General features: G+C 38.1%; 1 protein-coding gene across 1 annotated transcript; it reads right to left on the reverse strand.

Annotated features, from left to right (window-relative positions):
* Window positions 1-8,026: 8,026 nt before the first annotated feature.
* Window positions 8,027-23,825, reverse strand: LOC127426852 (alpha-1,2-mannosyltransferase ALG9-like). The gene is made up of 15 exons (XM_051673888.1): window positions 23,606-23,825; window positions 22,686-22,821; window positions 20,926-21,060; window positions 20,602-20,672; window positions 20,410-20,498; window positions 19,131-19,266; window positions 18,620-18,707; window positions 18,362-18,467; window positions 18,082-18,204; window positions 17,813-17,967; window positions 17,269-17,398; window positions 15,255-15,402; window positions 15,038-15,167; window positions 12,295-12,425; window positions 8,027-8,947 (listed from the first exon to the last, which is right to left on the reverse strand). Exons 1-15 carry the CDS (start codon window positions 23,749-23,751, stop codon window positions 8,824-8,826), a joined length of 1,848 nt encoding a protein of 615 aa, XP_051529848.1. The 5' UTR covers window positions 23,752-23,825; the 3' UTR covers window positions 8,027-8,823.
* Window positions 23,826-25,253: the final 1,428 nt, after the last annotated feature.

Consider the following 25,253-nt stretch of genomic DNA (forward strand, 5'->3'; position numbering starts at 1 on the left):
CACAGCGTCATATGGCGATTTCCATTTTATTTTATTAATTGTGCAGACCTAATATAAATATATATATATATATATATATATATATATATATATATATATATATATATATATATATATATATATATATATATATATATATAGGCCTGTGTATAGGCTCTCTCTCTCTCTCTCTCTCTCTCTCTCTCTCTCTCTCTATATATATTAATGACCGTTAAGTACGATACAGTAATGACGCAAAACTTGTAAATGTTCATACGCATGCGCATTATAACGTCCACTATGCAACTAAAATCCACCTAAAAAGGATTAAATCCACTACGTCATTGCGCTACACTGTGACATGATATGTTGGGGTATGATTTTCATTATGTTTGAAATCAGCCACGTTTATTCACATTGGTAATGTTTAATCAGCAACATGTATTATTTTACAATGGTTCATCCGTTATTTTATATACACATTCTGCTCAGCTGAAGTGACCTGTTCAGTTACGGGTGTATTCCATGCATTCAGATCTCTTTGTGTGAAGAACGGACCCAAATAACGTTTCAAAGCGATTGCATTGTTTTAGAAGACATATAGGCATTTAAATCACTGGAGCCTTATGGATTATTTTTATGATGCTTTTATGTGATTTTTGGAGCTTCAAAGTTCTGGTCACCATTCACTTGCATTGTATGGACCTACATAGCTGAAATATTCTTCTAAAAATCTTCATTTGTGTTCTGCAGAAGAAAGAAAGTCATACACATCTGGGATGGTATGAGGGTGAATAAATGAGAGAATTTAGATTTTTTTGGGAGGTGAACTTTCCCTTTAACAAAAAGTACCACGTTTTTGTGTGAGTATATATATATATATCGGTATCGCCGTATATTTTACCGATATGTGCAGATACTGTATGAAAACTTTTTTTCAAAACATCTAATGCAGAAAACAATACTTTAGAATTGGTGTCATAGCATAGTTTTTCCAGCAGAGCACACTCCGACTCCATTGTTTACAGAGCTGACTCTGAACTGACGGTGGCTCTGCAGACAGTATTAAGAAGTGGAAAATTCGGGGATCTCTTGATACCAAGCCAAGGTCAGGCAGACCAAGAAAGATTTCAGCCGCAACTGCCAGAAGAATTGTTCAGGATACAAAGAAAAACCCACAGGTAACCTCAGGAGAAATACAGGCTGCTCTGAAAAAAGACGGTGTGGTTGTTTCAAGGAGCACAAAATGACGATACTTGAACAAAAATGAGCTGCATGGTCGAGTTGCCAGAAAGAAGCCTTTACTGCGCCAATGCCACAAAAAAGCCCGGTTACAATATGCCCGACAACACCTTGACACGCCTCATAGCTTCTGGCACACTGTAATTTGGAGTGACGAGACCAAAATAGAGCTTTATGGTCACAACCATAAGCACTATGTTTGGAGAGGGGTCAACAAGACCTATAGTGAAAAGATTACCATCCCCACTGTGAAGCATGGTGGTGGCTCACTGATGTTTTGGGGGTGTGTGAGCTCTAAAGGCACGGGGAATCTTGTGAAAATTGATGGCAAGATGAATTGCAGCATGTTATCAGAAAATACTGGCAGACAATTTGCATTCTTCTGCACGAAAGCTGCGCATGAGACGCTCTTGGACTTTCCAGCATGACAATGACCCTAAGCACAAGGCCAAGTTGACCCTCCAGTGGTTACAGCAGAAAAAGGTGAAGGTTCTGGAGTGGCCATCACAATCTCCTGACCTTAATATCATCGAGCCACTCTGGGGAGATCTCAAACGTGCGGTTCATGCAAGACGACCAAAGACTCTGCATGACCTGGAGGCATTTTGCCAAGACGAATGGGCAGCTATACCACCTGCAAGAATTTGGGGCCTCATAGACAACTATTACAAAAGACTGGACGCTGTCATTGATGTTAAAGGGGGCAATACACAGTTTTAAGAACTAAGGGAATGCAGACTTTTGAACAGGGGTCATTTCATTTTTTTCTTTGTTGCCATGTTTTGTTTTATGATTGTGCCATTCTGTTATAACCTACAGTTGAATATGAATCCCATAAGAAATAAAATAAATGTGTTTTGCCTGCTCACTCATGTTTTCTTTAAAAATGGTACATATATTACCAATTCTCCAAGGGTATGCAAACTTTTGAGCACAACTGTATAGTATGCAAATGTTCTTCATGCACAGAACATCTGAATGAGCAATACAATGTTTTCAACTTGACCATCAGTTGTCATGAATGAAGCAGAAGCTATATCCACTGTGATTTTTAACATCTCTTGTTTTGTGACTCATCATGTGATAGACCTGCTAAGGCATTTTTACATGTTAAACATGCAACATAGTGACATCATGTGTCAACATACACTGGAAAATAAATATAGCAGAAAAGATTAAGTACTTTCTACATTGAATAAGTTAAAGCGTGAACTAGAAAAAAATAATTAAATTCTACATTTTTACTCAATTTGTGTAAAAATGAATGCTCTAGCTTATAAGTAAATATACTTGATGATTGTTTGTTGTCTTTACAATGCGTCATCATGTGTCAATCTTAAAGTAGAAAACATTGTTATATTTATTTGCTAATTTGAGTAAATTTCACAGGTAAATAAAATAAGTACATTTTACTTAACTTTTCAAAGTTTGTGTTCTCAGCATACATCTGGCTTGAATAATTAATGAGCTTGCAAGTTTTCACTGTTTGCAAGTTTATTGAAATAGTTTGTTGTTGTTGTTGTTGATGATGATTTTGTTGTTACATTAAGGAACTTCTTGTTTTGTGAAGTTTGAAGTTCATTTTCTGCTTAAAATTACCTGTTCATAATCAATAAAATGACCTTTTGATTGTTACCATCATTGTGTTGAGGTCTGCATGCCCAGCTCAATATTGTGTTCATATTGCATGTATTGCAAAGTAGTTTATATAGCATACATGCATAAAGCTTTCCCATGGCAGGCTTCGGTATGTTATGTGGTGATTAAACGTGTTTAAAAGGAAAATTCAAAATGTACCAATAAAATGTTTAATTTTGCTAAATTTAAATACCGCTTACATCAGATTTGTGAGTAAAGCTTACTGTATTAACTGAAATCTTTAAGTTCAATTCACACACTCACTTTAATCAATGTAATGTCATGAATTTAAGTAGATATTACTGAATTTTATACCATTACATTTACTTAGAAAAACTGTGTTCAAAAACTTGCAAAATACAAATTAAGTAAATCTTATTCAGTAATCTTGTCTTTTTTTATTGTAGGCAGTATGCATGCACTGTGCAGTATGCAACTGTACGCTAGTATTCTATTCCAAGCATAGCCAATATTACAGCACTCTTCCTTTATTAACCTGTTAGTTACACCAAAACGAAAAATCACATCTATTCTGAAATGTGCATATGTTTGAAAGTCATTGCATATTTCAAATGAACACTTGATCTCCATATAAACACTTGTTTCTGTGCATAAACAGCAACACAGGAGCAAATGAGAATCAAACCCAGTTTGGGAAAAAGAAAATAGAATCATGAGAAAATCATTATTGAATATGCACAGGAAAAAAAAGTCTTGTGTGATTAAATGGGCCTGTGTCTGGACCATCTGTTCTTCATTCAATTGCTAATTTGTGTTCAATTAAAACACACTGACATCCATTATTCATCCTGGGCCTGCTTTTGTTAGTTCACATTTTGAAAAAAGTATGTGATCTTCACATGTTGCAGTGATTGCATTGATCCAGCTTGCCCTATTTAGGTGACCTGATATCAAGCTTGCAGTTTCTTTTGTTATGCATGTTTGGAAAAAGGTAGGAGATGCTGATCATCTATCTGGAACACTGAATACAGCACGATCTCCATAAAGCATTTTCATGCAACATTCTGTTGCAAGTAGCTACTTTAATAAATAGCATGTCTATTACAAAGGCAAAGACATGCAGGGTCTCATATAATAAACATCAAAACAGGCATAAAAGGCAGAGTAATTCTTAGTCCGTCTCCCGACAGACAGCGCCAGGTGGTTGATCCTGCCAGCACGGAGGAGCAAATGGCCAGCACAATACACTTACCTGCTTTCATCATCTCTGACCTAAAGGTGGAATTTACAGACACAGACACGTCAAAAGTGGAGCAGATGTACTTGTGAATGCCAATGTGATCAATGTGATGTCACTTGCAACTAGGACCATTTTTATATGAGATGTCATGCTAACTATAATCCACAAATATGAGATAGATGTACTTCATTATGTGCCTTAAAATTAAGGCTTGTACATTTTTGCTCTGATGATGATACAGCTCAATTCTTTGAATAATTTTATAGTTATTTACTAAATGTGATGCTGCATCGTGAAATCTGAACTTTGTTCAAAATTTGGTTCGGTTTGATTCATCTATTTTGGCATGATTCGTTACTATTTTAAAACTTAAAGTAGGTCATTTTGGAAAAGAAATTAACACGTAATACATTCAGGGTTCCCACACCTTTGACCAATGAATTCCCATGAATTTTATATTTGTTTGTGATTACTGGATAAGGATTTTAAAAAAATCATTTGATAGAAATTGCATCAAAACTTGAAGAAAAAAAAAAAGTAACATTTTCATGACTTTTTCAGGGCTGGAAGTCACAAACATAAAATTCACTGACATTTACAGGTTTTCCATGAATGTGGGAACCCAATGCATGGGTATTCTAAACTCAGCAAAAAAAGAAACGTCCTCTCACTTTCAACTGCTTTTATTTTCAGCAAATATTTGTATGAACATAAAGATTCAACAACTAAGACATAAACTGAACAAGTTTCACCGTCATGTGACTAACAGAAATGGAATAATGTGTCCCTGAACAAAGGGGGTGGGGGTCAAAATCAAAAGTAACATTCAGTATCTGGTGTGGCCACCAGTTGCATTAAGTACTGCAGTGCATCTCCTCCTCATGGACTGCACCAGATTTGCCAGTTCTTGCTGATATTACCCCACTCTTCCACCAAGACACTTGCAAGTTCCCGGACATTTCTGGGGGGAATGGCCCTAGCCCTCACCCTCCGATCCAACAGGTCCCAGACGTGCTCAATGGGATTGAACACTGACATTCCTGTCTTGCAGGAAATCAAACACAGAATGAGCAGTATGGCTGGTGGCATTGTCATGCTGGAGGGTCATGTCAAGATGAGCCTGCAGGAAGGGTACCACATGAGGGAGGAGGATGTCTTCCCTGTAATGCACAGCGTTGAGACTGCTTGCAAAGACAACAAGCTCAGTCCGATGATGCTGTGACACACCACCCCAGACCATGACGGACCCTCCACCTCCAAATCGATCCCGCTACAGAGTACAGGCCTCGGTGTAATGCTCATTCCTTCCGACCATCACCCCTGGTGGACAAAACCGTGACTCGTCAGTGAAGAGCACTTTTTGCCAGGCCTGTCTAGTCCAGCGAAGGTGGGTTTGTGCCCATAGGTGACGTTGTTGCCGGTGATGTTTGGTAAGGACCTGCCTTACAACAGGCCTACAAGCCCTCAGTCCAGCCTGTCTCAGCCTATTGCGGACAGTCTGGGCACTGATGGAGGGATTGTGCGTTCCTGGTGTAACTCGGGCAGTTGTTGTTGCCATCCTGTACCTGTCCCGCAGGTGTGATATTCGGATGTACCGATCCTGTGCAGGTGTTGTTACACGTGGTCTGCCACTGCAAGGACGATCAGCTGTCCTTCTTGTCTCCCTGTAATGCTGTCTTAGGCGTCTCACAGTACGGACATTGCAATTTATTGCCCTGGCCACATCTGCAGTCCTCATGCCCCCATGCAGCATGCCTAAGGCACGTTCACGCAGATGAGCAGGGACCCTAGGCATCTTTCTTTTGGTGTTTTTCAAAGTCAGTAGAAAGGTCTCTTTAGTGTCCTAAGTTTTTATAACTGTGACCTTAATTGCCTACCGTCTGTAAGCTGTTAGTCTCTTAACGACCGTTCCACAGGTGCATGTTCATTAATTGTTTATGGTTCATTGAACAAGCATGGAAAACATTGTTTAAACCCTTTACAATAAAGATCTGTAAAGTTATTTGGATTTTTACAAAATTATCTTTAAAATACAGTGTCCTGAAAAAGGGACGTTTCTTTTTTTGCTGAGTTTAGTAGCTAATTGTAATCATTGCATTGACTTTTCATTGTCAATGCATCATAATGTATTTTAGACCCCTAGTAAATATGTTGGACTTTGATCCAGACAGTACATCAGTATGATGGCATGAAAATCAAATGGAAAAACTGCAGCGATCTAAAAGTAATGTTTCAATGCACTCAGTTTAATTTAGATTTTTTTGCACACGAAAAATGGTAAACTTGCATAAATTTTCAGGTCTGGTTCTTTGCTCCACTTAACCGAAAGTGACATTTAAACTATGTAGTAGAGAACAGTGCCTGGAAAACTATGTCTCATCTATGTTTCAAAGGGGTTTCTGCGTCATTGGGTAGAGCATCTATGCCAGGATTTAAAAAGGATCAGAGTTCCCTATAGTGTTGTAGGGCTTAATGTGCCGTTACTGTAGACAGCTTAATAATCCCACAAGCCACACATTCATTGCCTTGAGCATGTTTTCATACACCCACAATCTATCCGGCAAGGCATACCTATTTTCTCTTCAGCAGAACCAACAATGACACACAGGGGAAATGATGCATGTTTCTGAATGATGTAGATCAATGATGATTTCGAATCTCTATGGAACCCAGAGCTGCAGCACTTAACTGGGAAACATCATAAACTGTTTAAAATATGTTACAGGGCTACTGATATGTCAATGCTGATCTTAGCTTATTTTTATCCAGTTACACAATAATAGCAAATCTGACCTCAAGCTAATTTCAGGGTTTACACTTTTTTTCTGACCAGTGAATTTCCATGAACTGTCAAGTCATTCATGATTACTGGGTTTGAAAAAATATAGAGAGAGATTTTATAGAGTTTGCTGGGGCGGATTTCTATTTGTATATCAGGGAATCAATTGATTATACTTGTTAGTGTACAAATATCTCCAATACTATAAAATCCCCAATGAACAAGGTGATCTTGTCTCATAGACTGGATAGCATGCTTTACAAAACTTTTGTATGTCATGTAGTACATGATTAAACATGTAAGTCAAATTTTTACTATGTTTAAGTTCCATATATATCATATTTCTAAGTAAAAGTTACTGAATTCACTAAAAAGTTTAAGTTAAATTTACTTACTAATCAATAGTGTCATAAAGTAGATTTTACCATTAAGATTTACTTAGAAAAACTGTGTGCAAAAGAACAACTTGCGAAATACAAGTACAGCTTACTAGAAGTTTTACCCTTCATAAGCACTCACAAAGAGACTTGAAAAACTCTTTAAAAATAATTCATAAACTTTCTGTGATTTTTCCAAGCCTTTAAATAACTATTTATTCAACTCATCCAATTCAATTTTTTGTAGTTAATTTTAGTTTTGTAAAGAAATTAATACATAGACACAAATTAGATTTATCTGAAAAACAAATGTGAAGTATATACAGTATGTAAGCACTTTTACCACTGCAGACTTCTAGAAAGGAAAGTCTCGTTAAACACTTTTTCTAAAATTCACTAATTGTTTCATTTATCTACAATGTCCAGCAGTCAAATTCTGTATTGTGATTAATAGAATTCAGTGGTGGAAATGATGCTGAAAAATTAAATTTTCAATGTTTAAAAAAATAAAATAAAAATGACAGATACCTTTGTCTTCCTAAGGCTTATTTTATAGCTAACACTTTATGTTTCCTAAATACACATATTTTGCACAATTTGGCAAATTTACAGCTTGTTTGGAAATGATGCACAATAAAAATATTCTGCTATTCACAAGTTAAATTTACCTTGATACAGACAAGATATAACTTGTCTTATACAGTATTTCATCTCAAGCATGCTCTTCACAGACACTTTTGTTGACTTGGTTAACAAGTACACTAACCTTTGAAAAAACGTTGTTGAAGAAATCAAACATGAATCCAGAAATGTGTGTCCAAAATTTATTCCAGAAATTAACCCTCAGAGATGGCATACCCATGCTCATTCAGACAGCCTTCTTTTATTTAACTCGATCATAGTTAGCACTGTTATGATTAAGATGACAAACATGATTTGGAATGTAAACACTCAACTGTCCTGGTCGGCAACCTGACCATTTTCGAGTCAATCCCCACTTATACGGACAACGCAACTGGAGACAACAGAGAGTTTTTTGGTGCAACCTTCGTCCTGAGATGCTGCTGCTGGCCAGGACCAGTTGCTCAAACAGGACAAATTAAGTTCATGTCTTCTGTTGAACTCTGAATGGATGGCGACAAAATGGATTGGGATCTGCATTTATGGAGTACAGTTCATTGTCCCAGACCAGGTGAAATTAAAAGGATGCGGTCATTAAAAATGAGTAACTGTAGCCCTTAAAGGGTCGTCTTAACAGAAATCTTCTGAAATGAAAGATGCAGAAAAGCCCAAGCAGGCATCAGTGTTTAATTATGCAGCGTAAGGGCATGGCAATGGAATGGAGCTGAGATGATCGGCCACTATTGGTAAAATGGGTAAGGCATCCAGGCTCTCTGCTGGAACTGTCCAGAATGGGCGTCAATACGGATGCCTAAATACAGGCAGACACCACATGGTTTGATAGGTCAACACACACACAGAGAGAGAAAGAGAGAGAGAGAGAGAAAGAGAAAGAGTTTAGGGGAAGATCTTGGGGCAAATGATGATTCACTACAGGAGAGGACTGATGGAGAGATACAATGATGGAAAGTAACAGGAACAGCGAATCAAGGCTGCGTTCTTTTCCGGGTGTGTTTGGGTCGTCGTGGTTTCAGGATGACATATCTGCTGTAGGTGGTGTACTGCTCAGACAGAAATGGGATAAAAAAGGCCCTGAAGAATCTGGAGGACCTGTGCGGGAGAGACACAAAAAAGAAAATGGCACCACAATCAGGAACAGCACACAAAGATTCCTGCAAACAAGGAAGGCCACTTGCATTACCTGAAGCTGGTTTTCAAAATACATAATAGACTACTTTATATGCATTAATTTCATTACAGTCAGTTTGGCAATAAAGATAGTTATACAATGATATATTAAATAGATTAATTGGACAATATAAATATGTACAGTTGTGCTCAAAAGTTTGCATACCCTTGGAGAATTGGTAATATATGTACCATTTTTAAAGAAAACATGAGTGAGCAGGCAAAACATTTATTTTATTTCTTATGGGATTCATATTCAACTGTAGGTTATAACAGAATGACACAATCATAAAAAAAAAAACATGGCAACAAAGAAAAAAATTTAATGACCCCTGTTCAAAAGTCTACATACCCTTAATTCTTAAAACTGTGTATTGCCCCCTTTAGCATCAATGACAGCGTGCAGTCTTTTGTAATAGTTGTCTATGAGGCCCCAAATTCTTGCAGGTGGTATAGCTGCCCATTCGTCTTGGCAAAATGCCTCCAGATCATGCAAAGTCTTTGGTCATCTTGCATGAACCGCACGTTTGAGATCTCCCCAGAGTGGCTCGATGATATTAAGGTCAGGAGATTGTGATGGCCACTCCAGAACCTTCACCTTTTTCTGCTGTAACCACTGGAGGGTCAACTTGGCCTTGTGCTTAGGGTCATTGTCGTGCTGGAAAGTCCAATAGCGCCCCATGCGCAGCTTTCGTACAGAAGAATACAAATTGTCTGCCAGTATTTTCTGATAACATGCTGCATTCATCATGCCATCAATTTTCACTAGATTCCCCGTGCTTTTACAGCTCACACCCCCCCAAAACATCAGTGAGCCACCACCATGCTTCACAGTGGGGATGGTATTCTTTTCACTATAGGTCTTGTTGACCCCTCTCCAAACATAGTGCTTATGGTTGTGACCGTAAAGCTCTATTTTGGTCTCGTCACTCCAAATTACAGTGTGCCAGAAGCTGTGAGGCGTATCAAGGTGTTGTCGGGCATATTGTAACCGGGCTTTTTTGTGGCATTGGCGCAGTAAATGCTTCTTTCTGGCAACTCGACCATGCAGCTCATATTTGTTCAAGTATCGTCATTTTGTGCTCCTTGAAACAACCACACCGTCTTTTTCCAGAGCAGCCTGTATTTCTCCTGAGGTTACCTGTGGGTTTTTCTGTGTATCCCGAACAATTCTTCTGGCAGTTGTGGCTGAAATTTTTCTTGGTCTACCTGACCTTGGCTTGGTATCAAGAGATCCCCGAATTTTCCACTTCTTAATAAGTGATTGAACAGTACTGACTGGCATTTTCAAGGCTTTGGATATCTTTTTATATCTTTTCCATCTTTATAAAGTTCCATTACCTTGTTACGCAGGTCTTTTAACAGTTTTTTTCTGCTCCCCATGCCTCAGTATCTAGCCTGCTCAGTGCATCCATGTGAGAGCTAACAAACTCATTGACTATTTATACACAGACACTAATTGCAATTTAAAAAGTCACAGGTGTGGGAAATTAACCTTTAATTGCCATTTAAACCTGTGTGTGTCACCTTGTGTGTCTGTAACAAGGCCAAACATTCAAGGGTATGTAAACTTTTGATCAGGGCCATTTGGGTGATTTCTGTTATCATTATGATTTAAAAAGGAGCCAAACAACTATGTGAAAATAAATGGCTTCATATGATCACTATCCTTAAATAAATTGTTGCATGATCAGTCATATTTTCAAAATCATTGCCAAAATTTCACAATTTCTGCCAGGGTATGCAAACTTTTGAGCACAACTGTATATAAACTGTAAATACAATACAAATTTTATAAAATCAGGGTCATTTAAATTGATATAAAAAAAGGATCATCGCTATCATTGAATTGCATAATACAGTGGTGTCCAAAAATCTGAGAGCACTTGTGAAAATGTGTCTTTTTCTAATAATGATCCATTTTATTCCAGCATGATTTGAGATTGTTTCAAAAAGCATCTTGCGTGCTTCAGTTGATGCAAGAATATCTGACCATTTCTACAACATGTTCAAGTTGAATCATGAGGCATTGTTCAAAATGCTAAATATTTCTTCTTCATTTTATGTCATAACTTTCCTCAGTTTTTTCGGAAATCCTAAACTTTGGTTTATTTTTAGGTTTCCAGATTTTCAGTGCGGCCTCAAAGTTTTGGACCCTACTTTACCCAAATTATAGTATTATAACGGCCACCAGACACCCTGCTCTCTAGACAACAGTATCAACCACTAATAAAGACACTCAGACATCATTACTAAGATTTGATTTGAAATTGGGTCAAGGATAATCTCTCTTGGTATGATAGGACAACCAGTGTCAACAATTTATGATGAGCACTTGCTGACAATGATGCCATAAGTATCTATAAAAGGACAAGAGCACCCTCTAGTGGACAAGAACATACCCTACAACACTCAAAATAAAGGGATTGTTCACCCAAAAGTTAAAATTCTCTCATTTACTCATCCTCATGCCATCCCAGATGTGTAGGACTTTCTTTCTTCTGCTGAACTCAAATTAAGATTTTTAGAAGAATATTTCAGCTCTGTAGGTCCATACAATGCAAGTGAATGGTGGCCAGAACTTTGAAGCTCCAAAAAGTGCATAAAGTCAGCAGAAAAGTAATCCATACAACTCCATTGGTTTAATCCATGTCTTCTGAAGCAATCTTATCAATTTTGGGTGAGAACAGACCACAATATCATTCATTTTTCACTATAAATCTTGACATCTGCAGTCTCCTTGCTGATCATGATTTCAAGCTCAATTATACTTCCTGTAGCGCCATCTAGCATCCTGTGCATGTGTCAAGCACTAGGAAGTGTAATCAAGCTTGAAATCATGATCGTGCCTAGAGAACAACGTCAAGATGAAGAGGGAAAATTAATTAAATTTTGGTCTGTTCCAACCAAAACTGATTGGATTGCTTCTGAAGACATGGATTAAACCACTGGAATCTTGTGGATTACTTTTATGATTACTTTATCACCTATTTGGAGCTTGAAAGTTCTTGCCACCATTCCCTTGCATTGTATGGACCTACAGAGCTGAAATATTCTTCTAAAAATCTTCATTTGTGTTCAGCAGAAGAAAAAGTCTTAAACATCTGGGATGGCACGAGGGTGAGTTAAAGATGACAGAATTTAAATTTTTGGGTGAACTATTCCTTTAATGAAAAATTACACAAATGTAGTTACCCAACAGGTCTACGCATGTAACCAAATTTTCATTTGTTTCCAAAAAAGTCCATTGTGCACCTATAAAAACTTGCCTGGTAGTGTCTAGAAAAGGCTTGTCAGCGATAATACTCCACTCCTCTTTGTTAGCAGCATATCGTGGTTCTCGAGGGGCCTCTGTGTCTGTTGCCAGATCCACCAAGTAATGACACTGCTTCAGTTCCACCTGAGAGCCAGAGAACAATCACTGAAAATGACATTTTTACCTACCTGCTGGCGATGCCAATCAGAGGATGGAGACATAACCCATGTCTTTTGGGAGTGTGTTAAGATCCAGGAGTTTGGTTGAAGGTTCAACATTTTGTGTGTGATGTATTGGGCACTCTGGTTTCATTTTGCCCCAGACTCTGTATTTTGGGCAATGGGGACACAAAAAGAGTTGGGTCCTAACCACTGTCATGGTCGCCAGACAGATTCTTTTAAGGGGTTGGAGGTCGGCTGGAGCACCCTCATTTCAGAAGTGGTGCTCGGAGATGGGGAGGGTGGCAGCCTTTGAAGAAGGGTCATTTAGAAGACTAGGGAAATTGAATTTTTTTGTGAAGAAATGGGGCAGATATCTGACATTGCTGGATGTGTGTTTATTATCATTTTTTATTTTATTTGTATTTATTTTTTGTGTGTGTCTATAATCATGTACAACCACTGGGATGTTGTTGGGGGCTAATTGTTGATTCTGTGTATATAGGTTTTATTTTTCTGTGTTCAATATGTGAATCAATAAAACTGTTAATCAGAAAATGTCATTTGTCACATACAGCAACAACACTGACATATGCAGAGATTTATGTCAGGTCAGAGCTCATAGACTTATAGCATCAATGTTATCTTTCTTTATCTTTAGGTTTGAGGTAATGAATGATTAGATGGCCTTATATTTGTCTTATCTAAGTTGTGTGATGGTAGTTACACTACAAGCAGATTACATAATCTCTAGTGATGGACCGATATATCGGCCAGGCCGATTAATCGGCTGATATTGGCAATTATAGGCATCGCCCAATAAACGTGTTTGCTTGGCCGATTAACAGAAGTGTTGACTTTCCCTTGTGTCAGTTCCAAAATCTACCAAAAGATTAATGATGACTCTTAATGATGAAATAATTGGGGGGCCTGGGTAGCTCAACGAGTATTGACGCTGACTACCACCCCTGGGTCACAAGTTCAATTCCAGGGCATGATGAGTGACTCCAGCCAGGTCTCCTAAGCAACTAAATTGGCCCGGTTAATAGGGAGGGTAGAGTCACATGGGGTAACCTCCTCGTGGTCGCTATAATGTGGTTCGCTCTCGGTGGGGCATGTGGTGAGTTGTGCGTGGATGCCGCGGAGAATAGCATGGTCCTCCACATGCGCTATGTCTCCGCGGTAACGTGCACAACAAGCCACATAATAAGATGTGCGGATTGACAGTCTCAGATGCGGAGCCAACTGAGAGTCACTACGCCACCACGAGGACAGAGCGCACTGGAATTGGGCATTCCAAATTGGGGAGAAAAAAAAAAAAAACAGGAAAGAGGAAAATTTATAGGGATGTACCGATGTATCGGCTGCCGATATTTATCGGCCAATTACTGACCAAATTAAAACCATCTGCATATTGGTAATAAGCATGAAAATGTGATATGAAAAACCAATGGTTTATTTATAATTATTTAGTAACACATTTTGTAAAAATTCTGAATTCAAATATTGGCCAGGCCAATTACTCAGCCGATATTTGACCATTTTGACTATTATTGATGTGGGCGTGGCCGAGCGACATCTGTGGAGAGCGAGGCCGGGAGGAAGAATGGTAAGGAATGACACCTGTGGGAAATTATCTCTAACAGCTGTTCTGTGTTGCTGTGAGGGCTGGAGAGGGATAAAAGAGGCAATCCAGACCACCAGAGGAGAGAGAGAGAGAGAGAGAGACACATGCAGCAGAAGTAATATGTGTGTGCATTTGTTGCTGAAAAGCAAACCATTTGTGTCACTGAAAATGTATGAATAAAAAGACTGACGTGGATTGTTTAACTGGCTCCCACTTCCTCCTTTATTAGAAAGCAAGAGAATTACCACACCCGATAACAGTGTTCGCTTGGCCGATTAAAAATGTGTTAACTTTCCCTTGTGTCAGTTCCAAAATCTACCAATATATGTCAATGGATAGTCAACACTTTCTGTTTTCAAGGTTTTTTTATTTTCAAGTTTAAGCAAATTTGAGTCAATATTGCATAAAATATGTGTTTGTTTCACTTAAGAAATGTTGTGTAAATCTGATTTGCTGTTCTTAAATTGTATTATGTTTATCAGCATTTATATCAGCGATCCTCCTCTACAGATATCGGTATCGGCCATTGAAAACCCCATATTGGTCGACCACTAGAAAGCTCAGCTTCCCTTTAAAAGCAAACGACAGGAAATAAACAGCATCTCTCCTCATTACCATCATGTCACGTAAGAAAGTCATATGGGTTTGGAAAAACATGAGGATGCATTTTTGGGTGAAATATTCCATTAAATCAAACCAAAAAGGGGTTATTATAGCACATATGCATGTGCAGAGGCATCACTGTAGCTTGTTCCTGATTTGACTAAATAGCAGTGTTACAACTGACTTCTGTTACAAATGTCCCCGGTCTCCCCTACTTCTGTAACAACTGAAAAAGTGGGCAGTCAATCTTGAGCTCTGTTTTTGAAAAATCATCCTTCCACACATCTAGCTCAATTAGTATGCTTGCAATCAGCCAAAAAGGACAATGAAGAAAGCTCAAGCACATATGTATGCGCATGGACACTCACGTATCGTGACGGCTCCTCGAGGTTCTGATCGTTCATATCTGGTGGGAGTATCCAGGTGGCATCAGGTCCCATGGCAAATGGCTTAGGCAATTGACCCCTGAACTCTGACTGGATGAACTGTAAGTGCCAGCTGTAAAATAAGAAAAACGAGAGCATATACAGTTAGTATCATGTTTATTTAAAAGTCTTTGAGCATTCAATCTGAATGCAAACTCACTTGTTGGGCAGCAGGAAACTGCTGGGGAAGCGGTACCACTCTTTTCCTACACAAACATTGACCATTCTACCATCTGGCACCGTGTGGATGGCGGGGTCTTTAGCAATGCGGTGAAACTCTGGGTACAAATCCAGCGGAGCATGATAGCCTTACACACAATACAACCCCATGTGAGTAAGAGAGACATCAAAAAGGAAATGTTGTACTGCATCAAAGTCAGGAAAGAATAGAAAAAATTAAGTATTTTGAACAGAGGTTCAAAACAATGGCCTTTAAGAAATCGGGAAATAAATTGGCAGCCCACTAACCCCTTTCATTACCGCTTTATGATGAATTATCAAGAGTAATGTGAAATTTAAAAATATATATATATATTTCATTAAAATAAGCAAGCATTCCACTTTCTGTATGGGCTCTGCAGTTTAATTAATATTCATATAAAACATAAGAAAATAATAATAAGTTGATTATGTATGCCTAATTAGGTCAGTTTCATGCTCTGCTTATAATGAACACATCAGTGCGACTTGACTGAACAACGTAAGCCAGCGATTTTCAGCTCAGAGCTTTGTTTACATTTTCACCGGCAAGTCGTAGTTGTGTAATACGTTTAGTTAGCTGGTCATTATTGCAATATAAACCAGTCCAAGGTGACTGTACATTATGCCTTATTTAAAGGAATATTTCGGGTTCAATACAAGTTACACTCAATCGACAGCATTTGTTGCATAATATTAATTACCAAAAAAACGTATTTTGACTCGTCCCTTTTCTTTAAAAAAATTAAAAATTGAGGTTACAGTGAAGCACTTACAATGGAAGTGAATGGGGCCAATTTTTGGAGGGTTTAAAAAGGCAGAAATGTGAAACATAATTTTATAAAAGCACTTGCACTGATTCTTCAGTTACAACTTATGTATTATTTGAGCTGTAAAGTTGTTTACATCATCATTTTTACAGTCGTTTTAGGGTTTGTTGACATCGTCATGGCAACGAGGTTGTAAAATTGGCTATAACTTTACACAGAAAAGGTTAGTAAGTGATTTTCACACACTAAAATCATGTTTACATGTATATTGTTTATGTCTTGTGGCTGTACTTTGAAACAGTGTGTATTTTAACATATACAGATTGTCCCCATTCACTTCCACTGTAACCCAGATTTTTGCTTTTTTTTTAAAGGAGGGACGAAATTGTTTTTTGTGGTAATCAACAATATGCCACAAATGCTGTCGATTGAGCTTAACTTGTATTGAACCCAGCATGTTCCTTTAACCGTCTATTAATATCGATTTATAAACTTTCACACGTGTAATAAGCAACTGTTAGGAGCACGTTCTTGCATCCAGTTCCTGCTGGAGATTTGCCAAGCCATATTGTCCGCGACCCGCAAATGTGGTCTCGTCCAAACCTTTCGCCGCTTCTTTTGTTTCTTTCCAATTGCAACCTCTGCCGTGAAACACTGATTGTTGTTCATGGTTATATTTTAAATTTGCGCAGTGTTCTTGCTCTCGGCGAGCTTCAGGTTGATTGGCTGCAAGCATGGGGCATGATAGGGAAGTGTTGAGAAAAGTCTAAGGCAGTCGTTTAGTGTGACACCTATCCTCCGTTCTTAATCAGCGAGTATGACAGGCCCACCAACTGAGCAGTGTGACACCCCCCACCCAAATCGAGTTATTCAGAGGATGCTTGTGTGGGGCCGGCTTTAACTAAACCTGTCTCAATAAAACCTTACAATAAAAGAATTTAGATGCTAACAGTTATGTACATGTCCATTGTATATTAGGGCTAATTGTTTTCAAGTAATCAGCCTAATGACATGCAGCTGCATCTCTGAAGTGACATTTATCCCACATAATGAAATGTTAATGTACTTTAATATAAAAGCTTTTAATAATATAATACCATTTTGTGATTTTTTTTTTTCCTTGTTAGAGACAAAGTTGAATTGTTGCAAGGTTTGCTCCACATGCACTGAACATGTGACAGCACAGAATATACAATGTGTTTGTACCTCTGAAGAGTGCCACAGAACGGGACAGCGAGAGCACTCCAAACAGCAGCATGGAGCCGAGGGCCAGCCAGTTGGAAGAGATGGTGTAGTGCTCCAGACGGTAGCGCTGGAATATGAAGTGATAGCACTTCTACATGGTTTAACAGACAAAAAAAATACTGTTTAGAGGAACTACATAAGTTTAAGCTTGACATTCAGATTTCATTTAGGCTTAAAGGAAAACGAATTCACACAACAGAGGGGGAAATTGATCAGACTCATATGCTAACACAGCTGTGCAGCTGTGAAAAAAGCACCATAGTAAAACCATGTTTTGGGCATTTAACACTGCAATACAGTTATGTACCATGGTATTACCTTGCATTACCATTTATGGTAATACCATTATGTTACCACCTCAGTGCTCTTTTTTAAGGGTAGATGATGATGTTAACTATGACACGTCTAAAGATCATAACCTGGCTGTAACACATATTTGTTTCTATCCAGCGTAGCAAATGTCTAAACACCAAAATAAAACACGCTTCAGTCTAAGATTTCTAACCTGAAGCGAGGAAAGCGCCACAGCCCCGCACAGACAGATGAGAGGGTAGATGGGAAACAAAAAACGCTCCTCTTTATGTGGACGAGTGAAGAACACCAGCATCCATAGGTACATTGGTGACAGGGTTAACCAGTATGGCCGGCCCAGGTTCTGTACTGCAATATATGCAATAAAAATGTGCATTTTTAATAATGTGTTCAGCAAATCGCAATCAAATGGTGGGAAGAGGACAACTTTAAGGCTTATCCATAACAATACTCCATTCTTACCATTGAACCTTTGAAGCAGTGCCTCCATAAGAGCAGTGAGAGGAAGAGAAAACAGGGCCAACACAAATACAATGTTGAAATTCAGAAAACCATTCACAAAGTAGTAATGCCATGGCTCTGTGCCTGTAAGAAGGAAAAACCTTAAGTATAAGCATTGATCATTTCCACTATCTAATGACACTTAAGATAGAATTATGCCAAATACTTAAGATTGAAATTAACATTAATTCCCTCAGCTAAAATATTCAAAGGAAAGTGATAAAAATAGTTTGAGATTTACCATAGAGATCTGGTCCATGAGGGGTGAATACATTGTAGAGTATTATATTCAGAGGAGCAATCACCAGCTTGCCATAGTAGTAGCTGTCAACCACAACAACAGGAACCTACAGAAAACAAACAATGGTAAAAAAAAAAAAAAAAAAAAAAAAAGAATTCGATTGATTACGTCATTATAATGCCTTGATTCGGGATATTCTTGATTTTAAAATGGTATTTTGCAACCTAAATGGAATGTCAAATCAATGCATTTCCTAACCAGAAAGAGCAGCAACGCCACCAGAGTCCATGTGATAAAACTTTTCCACTTCTTCTTCAACAACAGCAGGTCAAAGGCAATGGGTATGCTGCAATAAATAAGTCAACATAGCCCAAATTGATCTTGTTAGCTGACAACACATCAGGATTATTCTTATGACAGATCACTTTGGATTAGGTATCTTTAACTATTATGTAGTGAAGCATTTGATACAATGTGCTTATTATGAACATACGTGTTGTTGCATTGTACTTACATTTAAAGCACCTGCATTTAATTACATCTGTAGTTACACTGTTAGCCTTAACCCCTAATCCTAAACCCGACCCTTCCCCACCTCAACCTCAGTAGCAGCAAATGTGAATCTTGTGAGAATTTTGCAGAACAACAACAGTTACATGATAAGTGCATTGTGTTGTATGTATTTTAATGTTAGTACATTAAAAGTACACAGTAGTTAAAAGACACCTAATATAAAGTGGGACCCAATAGGACGTTGAATGTCACTTACCCCAGCAGAGCGCTGAAGGGCCAGCCCACTATGGCCCCCGCTGCAATACCCAATACAGCCAGACTGGGGCGCCCCTGGAACCAGCCAGTCATAGCTACCACGGTGCTGTACATGCAAAAGGTGCTGGGGAGGAAAGCTAAATATGACACAAGAAGACACACAAGCAAACGTTACACTGCAGTGCATACCTATAATTATGTCATAGAAGCAGAACAGCAGCAAGACATAATTCTATTATCTAAAATGTCTAGTAATAAATCAAATGATAGATAATATCCAGGGGTTAAATTGGGGTAGATCGGCCTGGAACGGCGATTCAAAAAAGAAAAAAATATATATATTTGCAGTTTGTTAGTCACTGCAGAGAGGCTCCAGTTCAGTTTTTTTTTTTTTTTTTATGCATTCCATCTCTATTTAGAGAGTGTGCTTGCTCGAAAACACCTTTAAAAGTTAAAGGAATGGTTCACCCAAAAATGAAAATTCTCATCATTTTCTCACCCTCATGACATCCCAGATGTGCATGACATTCTTTCTTCTGCTGAACACAGACAAATATTTTTAGAAGAATATTTCAGCTCTGTATGTCCATACAATGCAAGTCAACAAAACTTTGAAGCTCCAAAAAGCACATAAAGGCAGCATAAAAGTAATCCATATGACTCCAGTGGTTAAATCTATATGATAAGTGTAGGTTTGAAACAAATAAATATCCTTTTTTCGATAAATCTCTTTCACATTCTTCTTTTGTTTTTGGTGATTTGTATTCTTCATGCATATCGCCACCTACTGGGCAAGGAGGAGCATTTTTTGTAAAAAAGGACTTAAATATTGATCTGTTTCTCACCCACACCTATTACATAACTTCTGAAGACATGGATTTAACCACTGGAGTCATATGGATTACTTTTATGCTGTCTTTATGTGCTTTTTGGAGCTTTAAAATGTTGGCACCCATTGTGAGGACTTACAGAGCTGAAATATTCTTCTAAAAATCTTCGTTTGTGTTAGGCAGAAGAAATGAAGTCATCCACATCTGGAATGGCATAAAGGTGAGTAATGAGAATTTTTATTTTTAGAACTATCCCTATAATTAGATGAGCATTATGCTTCCATCTAGTCAGTCTCTAAATCTGATCCGCTACAGAGCGACACTCTTAACAGGGTGTGTTGCACAGGCACTCAGCTGCCCACCTTTGTTTCCATTAATTCACAAATTAATATGCAACCAGTGCTCTAACTCCTGGGTATCACCAATTATTATCGCTAAGTTTTGACTAACCTGCAGAGCAGCAGAACATCCCTGCACTCAAGACAAGGAATGCCAAGAGAAGACGTCCCACATGCAGGCCAAACTTCTTACACACGGCCCTGAGCAAGATCCATGACATGAGATTTGTAAGCCATTTTAATTGCATCACAATGGAAATTTCACCTACTTTAGCCTAATGTAAATATAATATGCTGAACTCACTTGTAGAAATAGAGCTCACACACACAACAGGTAAAAGCTAACATGCAGCGCAGGAAGTAAAACACCAGGACCTGAATGGGAGAAAGAAATCAGAACAACAAATGAGTTGACATGTTTAGTACTTGGTTCTCAAATGAATAGACACAAGTAACCAGTAAATGCAGGCATTTAATAAATGGTACTATTTTATTTCAATTTTAGATTTTGACATTCCAGTGAGGTTAAGTATCTACCTCACTGGTCATAGAAATATTCTGTTGCACTTCAAGTGCTTAAAAACACAAAAGCGGTAATCAGTCATGTTGGGACTGGTAACTGGTTTACCTTGTTGGTTTGTAATATTTTGGAATGAAAGCAGGCAGGAAGGGCATGGAGCCAAAGATAGGCATAGGACCGAATCGCGTAGGCCGGAGAATACTCCCATGTCTGCATTCCTGTTCCATACAGTAGGTAGTGAGTCTGGCCAGCAAAAAAAAAAAAAAAAAAAAGAAAAAGAAAAAGAGAGTGAAAAATTAGCTTTTAAGAATGTCTCGAGTAACTTTTTTAAATATCAAATTTTTTTGTTTACATGAAGAATATTTATATTCATTTATACGGCCCAGTGATCGGAGGTTTAACCCTTACTCACTGTTCATTAGAGGTTTACAGTTTTACTGTCCAGGTCGAATTTGACCCAAAATATCAAATGTGTAATTCTGCCCTTTTTTAAAAAAATTATGTAATAACTCTAACTTTATTCAATTAAAAACACTAAAGTTATGCATTTTGGGGGGATTTTACGGTATTCCCCCCCCCCCCCCCCGTATTTACCTCTAAATTACTAACTCCATTCATTTTCATATAGAAAACACATTTTATGTTATCTTCACTTCTATAAAAAAAATTAACTTCAGAAATATAAATAAATAAATAGTCAAAATAACAAAATATCTCAGACATGTGGACCATCTGCTGGAATAAAATAAAAATTATATGAAATAAAAATTATAACCAGTAGATGGCCTCAAGAGCTCCATACATTGGCTGATCTCTATAACCTAATGTTGCTGTAACAAACTTCATTTCTGATATTATTGCAAGTTATGCATTGGATATATATTTAGACATTAGATAAAACAATTACTTGTCAAACTGTAGCATTTTTCTAAACCAATTGTGTGAACATATTTTGTAATGATGGCCCAATATGCGGTCAAACCTGACCATGCTGTTACAGTCAAATCTGACTAATTATTTTATTTATTTTCAAACATCAAAATTCTAGCATAAACGGTCACACAGGGTGTGGGTGTGGTACTTTGGTATGGGTGAACATGTTTGTCAAAATGACCCAAACAGCGATTAAGGGTTAAAGTGACCACAATATAATTTTTTCCCCCTAAAGGGTCAACTTACAGGGTGATTCACACATTTTACTTTTACTATTACATAGTTTTCCATAATTATTCTCATTACCGTAACAATCATTGTATTACAGTTAAAAAGATGCTGTTGTATAAGGAATTTATTTTTTATTAAAATCAGAAAAAATGAAAAGGCAGTACCAAAGGAGTACTAATATGTTGTATAAATATTTTACATCATAATATTGTTTTCTTACATTGCCATAGTGAGAACTGGGGGGGTAAAATGTGCATAACTGTCATGAAAAAGGGGGGCTTTATTTTCTATATGCAAAATATAAATTTCTTATTTTTTCTTTTGAATTTAGAGTAAAATAGAACCAGGGCATTTCTTGACAGGTTTCATGAGAATCACCCTATACATTTAGTTCAAGTTTATCACACCAAAAAAAGTTGCAATTTAGTTTTTTTAAGATCATTTCCACCCCATCTCTCTGGCCCCTAGAATTAAATGGGCCATTTTAGCAGCTGTACCATTAACACTTCTATATAAACACCCTATTTTTGCATGTGAAATAAGTAACAAACTATATGCAAATGGTCAGGAATAGACATGGTCATCTACTGGATATATAACTCAAGTTCATAGTGAAAAGAACTGCATCTGGACAGACTCATTGCTGGGCAAAACAGTGTCACAAATAAAGTGTAAACAATGAACTGAGAACACGTGCAACTCACTGGCTCCCAGTAATTGTAGGTTTCATCACAGTCAGAGATGTTACTGAGTAAAGCCGCACAGAAGCGAGCTGAGACTAAGCACTTGAATGCCGTGGAGCCCTCAGGAGCCCACACCTGTCCTGCCTTACTGGATGACCTGTAATGGAGAGTGGGGTATTGGAGGTAATGTGCTTGCTTATCAGAGAGCAAACTAATCCAAGTAGGTATTGCTGCAGCCTGGAGATCTCCAGAAGAGGGCGGGAAAACCACAGAATGGGGCGGGGTTACTCCAAAACACACGGTTAGAGACTGGAGCTCCCGCCCCTTTTTGGAGATCGGCCTGTAGCAACTAATAAGCAATAGGGGGACAGAGCACAGGATTGTTATACAAGGTTGCCATTTTACTTATTTATTTTCAACTATATCATTCTAAATAATAATAATAATAATGTAACAGAATGACAATAATGTCAGTTGCGTGTGATTATATTGCTCTGCGTTGTTCAGCTAATGACAGTGTAAGAAGATTATGAAATGTGCGAATGTCAACCAAAGACTGTTGGGCTATGTTATGATACACAGCATCAAATGTATTCATACGCAATTGGCAGATGTTTCCTAGTGCTACATAGTGTCACTAAATAAAATATTCAACACATCCACTTTTAATATGATCAGCTGGCTATGAGACGCCGATCAGTGTTTTCCTGCATACCAGTGAGTGAATGAATGAATGAATGAATGAATGAAAAGCGTCATGTTACAATGAAGTATCACAGGGACCGATTAAAATGGAGTGACAGTACATTGTCTCTTTCCGAAGCCTTGGACAGGTTATGAACACTGTATGTTTACCTCTCCTTTATTAACGCATTAGCGAGCTAGCAGTGAGCTGTCAAGAACAGTAAACATATTACATTGCGCACGGGCTGCTTACTTACTCATTTCGTGGGTCACTTGACTTATTGTCCTCAACACATTTGTCGTCTTTTGTTGCTCGGTTGTCAGCGCTTGGTGTGTTGTTCACGTTGTTGGCATCTTGTTTGCTTCCCCGTCTGCTGCGTTGACGGAGTCCCTTCGACGCCATGTTTCTACAGGCCGCGCGTGGCGTTATGATCACTCTGAACGCAGCCAGAGTGTCTATCAAGGCAAGTCAGCCCACTCGGCAGCCATCACAAGCGGCCGTAGCATAAAAGTACTAAGGCGCATGCGCGTTTTAGAGTTGATTGACAGACTGTCTCCGTATCTGAAAGCTGAGTGGCTCTTTTACCTGTAAGGCGGGACTTTTCTACAACCGCATTTTATTAGAGGTGCTCCATCTCTGCTAAACCGTCTCTGACGCAGCGGAGCTCAATGGAACTGGCGCAACACTCATGCACAGATCAGCCACAACATTAAAACCACCTGCCTAATATTGTGCAGGTCCCCCTCGTGCCACCAAAACAACGCCAACCCGCATCTCAGAACAGCATTCTGAGATGATATTCTTCTCACCACAATTGTACAGAGTGGTTATCTGAGTTACTGCAGCCTTTCTGTCAGCTCAAACCAGTCTGACCATTCTCTGTTGACCTCTCTCATCAGCAAGGCATTTCTGTTCACAGAACTGCTGCTCACTGGATGTTTTTTTGTTTTTGGCACTATTCTGAGTAAATTATAGAGACCGTTGTGTGTGAAAATCCCAGGAGATCAGCAGTTACAGAAATACTCAAACCAGCCTGTCTGGCACCAACAATCATGCCACGGTCCAAATCACTGAGATCACATTTTTCCCCCATTCTGATGGTTGATGTGAACATGAAATGAAGCTCCTGACCCGTATCGGCATGATTTTTTATGCACTGCACTATAATCACATGGGTGATTGTTGGTGCCAGATGGGCTGGTTTGAGTATTAGGCAGGTGGTTTTAATGTTGTGGCTGATCGGTGTATGATTATGGTGTAATTCAATTAAAACCAAATTTAAAAAATGAAAATGCTAAAATTGTCCTAACTAAAAGTACTGTACCAGAATGGTAAAGTACAATAATGGGATCAGATGGTACTGAATAATTACCATATTCATATATCATGGAATTATGATAGGCTACCGTGTAAAAAAAAAAAAGTATTAGTATGGTGTTTTTTGCTATTGTGGCTTTGTAATGTAAATACTTGGCACTATATTATTTACTATATAATGAAACATGATGAAACATTTAGACTTTTTCAAACTTTTTGATGCCAAGGTCGTTCAAATATGATGATCCTTGTGGAGGGCCCCCCTACTTAAAAATAAAGTGAAAAATAAAGACAGCTATATTTTTTGTTTATAGACCCATTTATACTATGTGAGAAAAATAGTGAACGTGATATTCTGAAGACAACATGTTTGAGAAATTTAATAATCGGCATACTACAGAGTGAAATATTTAATAATATGTATCTTTTTCCCCACTATTAGAGTAATGTTAGAAACATTTTCAATTCCAATTTATTTGTATAGGGCTTTTCACAATAAATATTGTACCAAATCTGTTTTACACAGAACCCCCAGTAAATGAACACTAAGAAATATATAAATATTTGTTCATAACCTATGTAACTAT

This window comes from Myxocyprinus asiaticus, chromosome 3 (genome assembly GCF_019703515.2).
Source record: "Myxocyprinus asiaticus isolate MX2 ecotype Aquarium Trade chromosome 3, UBuf_Myxa_2, whole genome shotgun sequence".
NCBI lineage: Eukaryota > Metazoa > Chordata > Actinopteri > Cypriniformes > Catostomidae > Myxocyprinus > Myxocyprinus asiaticus.

What these genes read in the sequence shown, in the direction of transcription:
- LOC127426852 (XM_051673888.1), bottom strand. Translation starts at nt 23,751, where the DNA reads ATGGCGTCGAAGGGACTCCGTCAACGCAGCAGACGGGGAAGCAAACAA. An exon ending in ACTGCTTCAAAGGTTCAATG is followed by an intron (nt 17,968 to 18,081) that starts GTAAGAATGGAG and finishes CATATATTGCAG; the next exon opens with TACAGAACCTGGGCCGGCCA. An exon ending in TGGCGCTTTCCTCGCTTCAG is followed by an intron (nt 17,399 to 17,812) that starts GTTAGAAATCTT and finishes TAAACCATGTAG; the next exon opens with AAGTGCTATCACTTCATATT.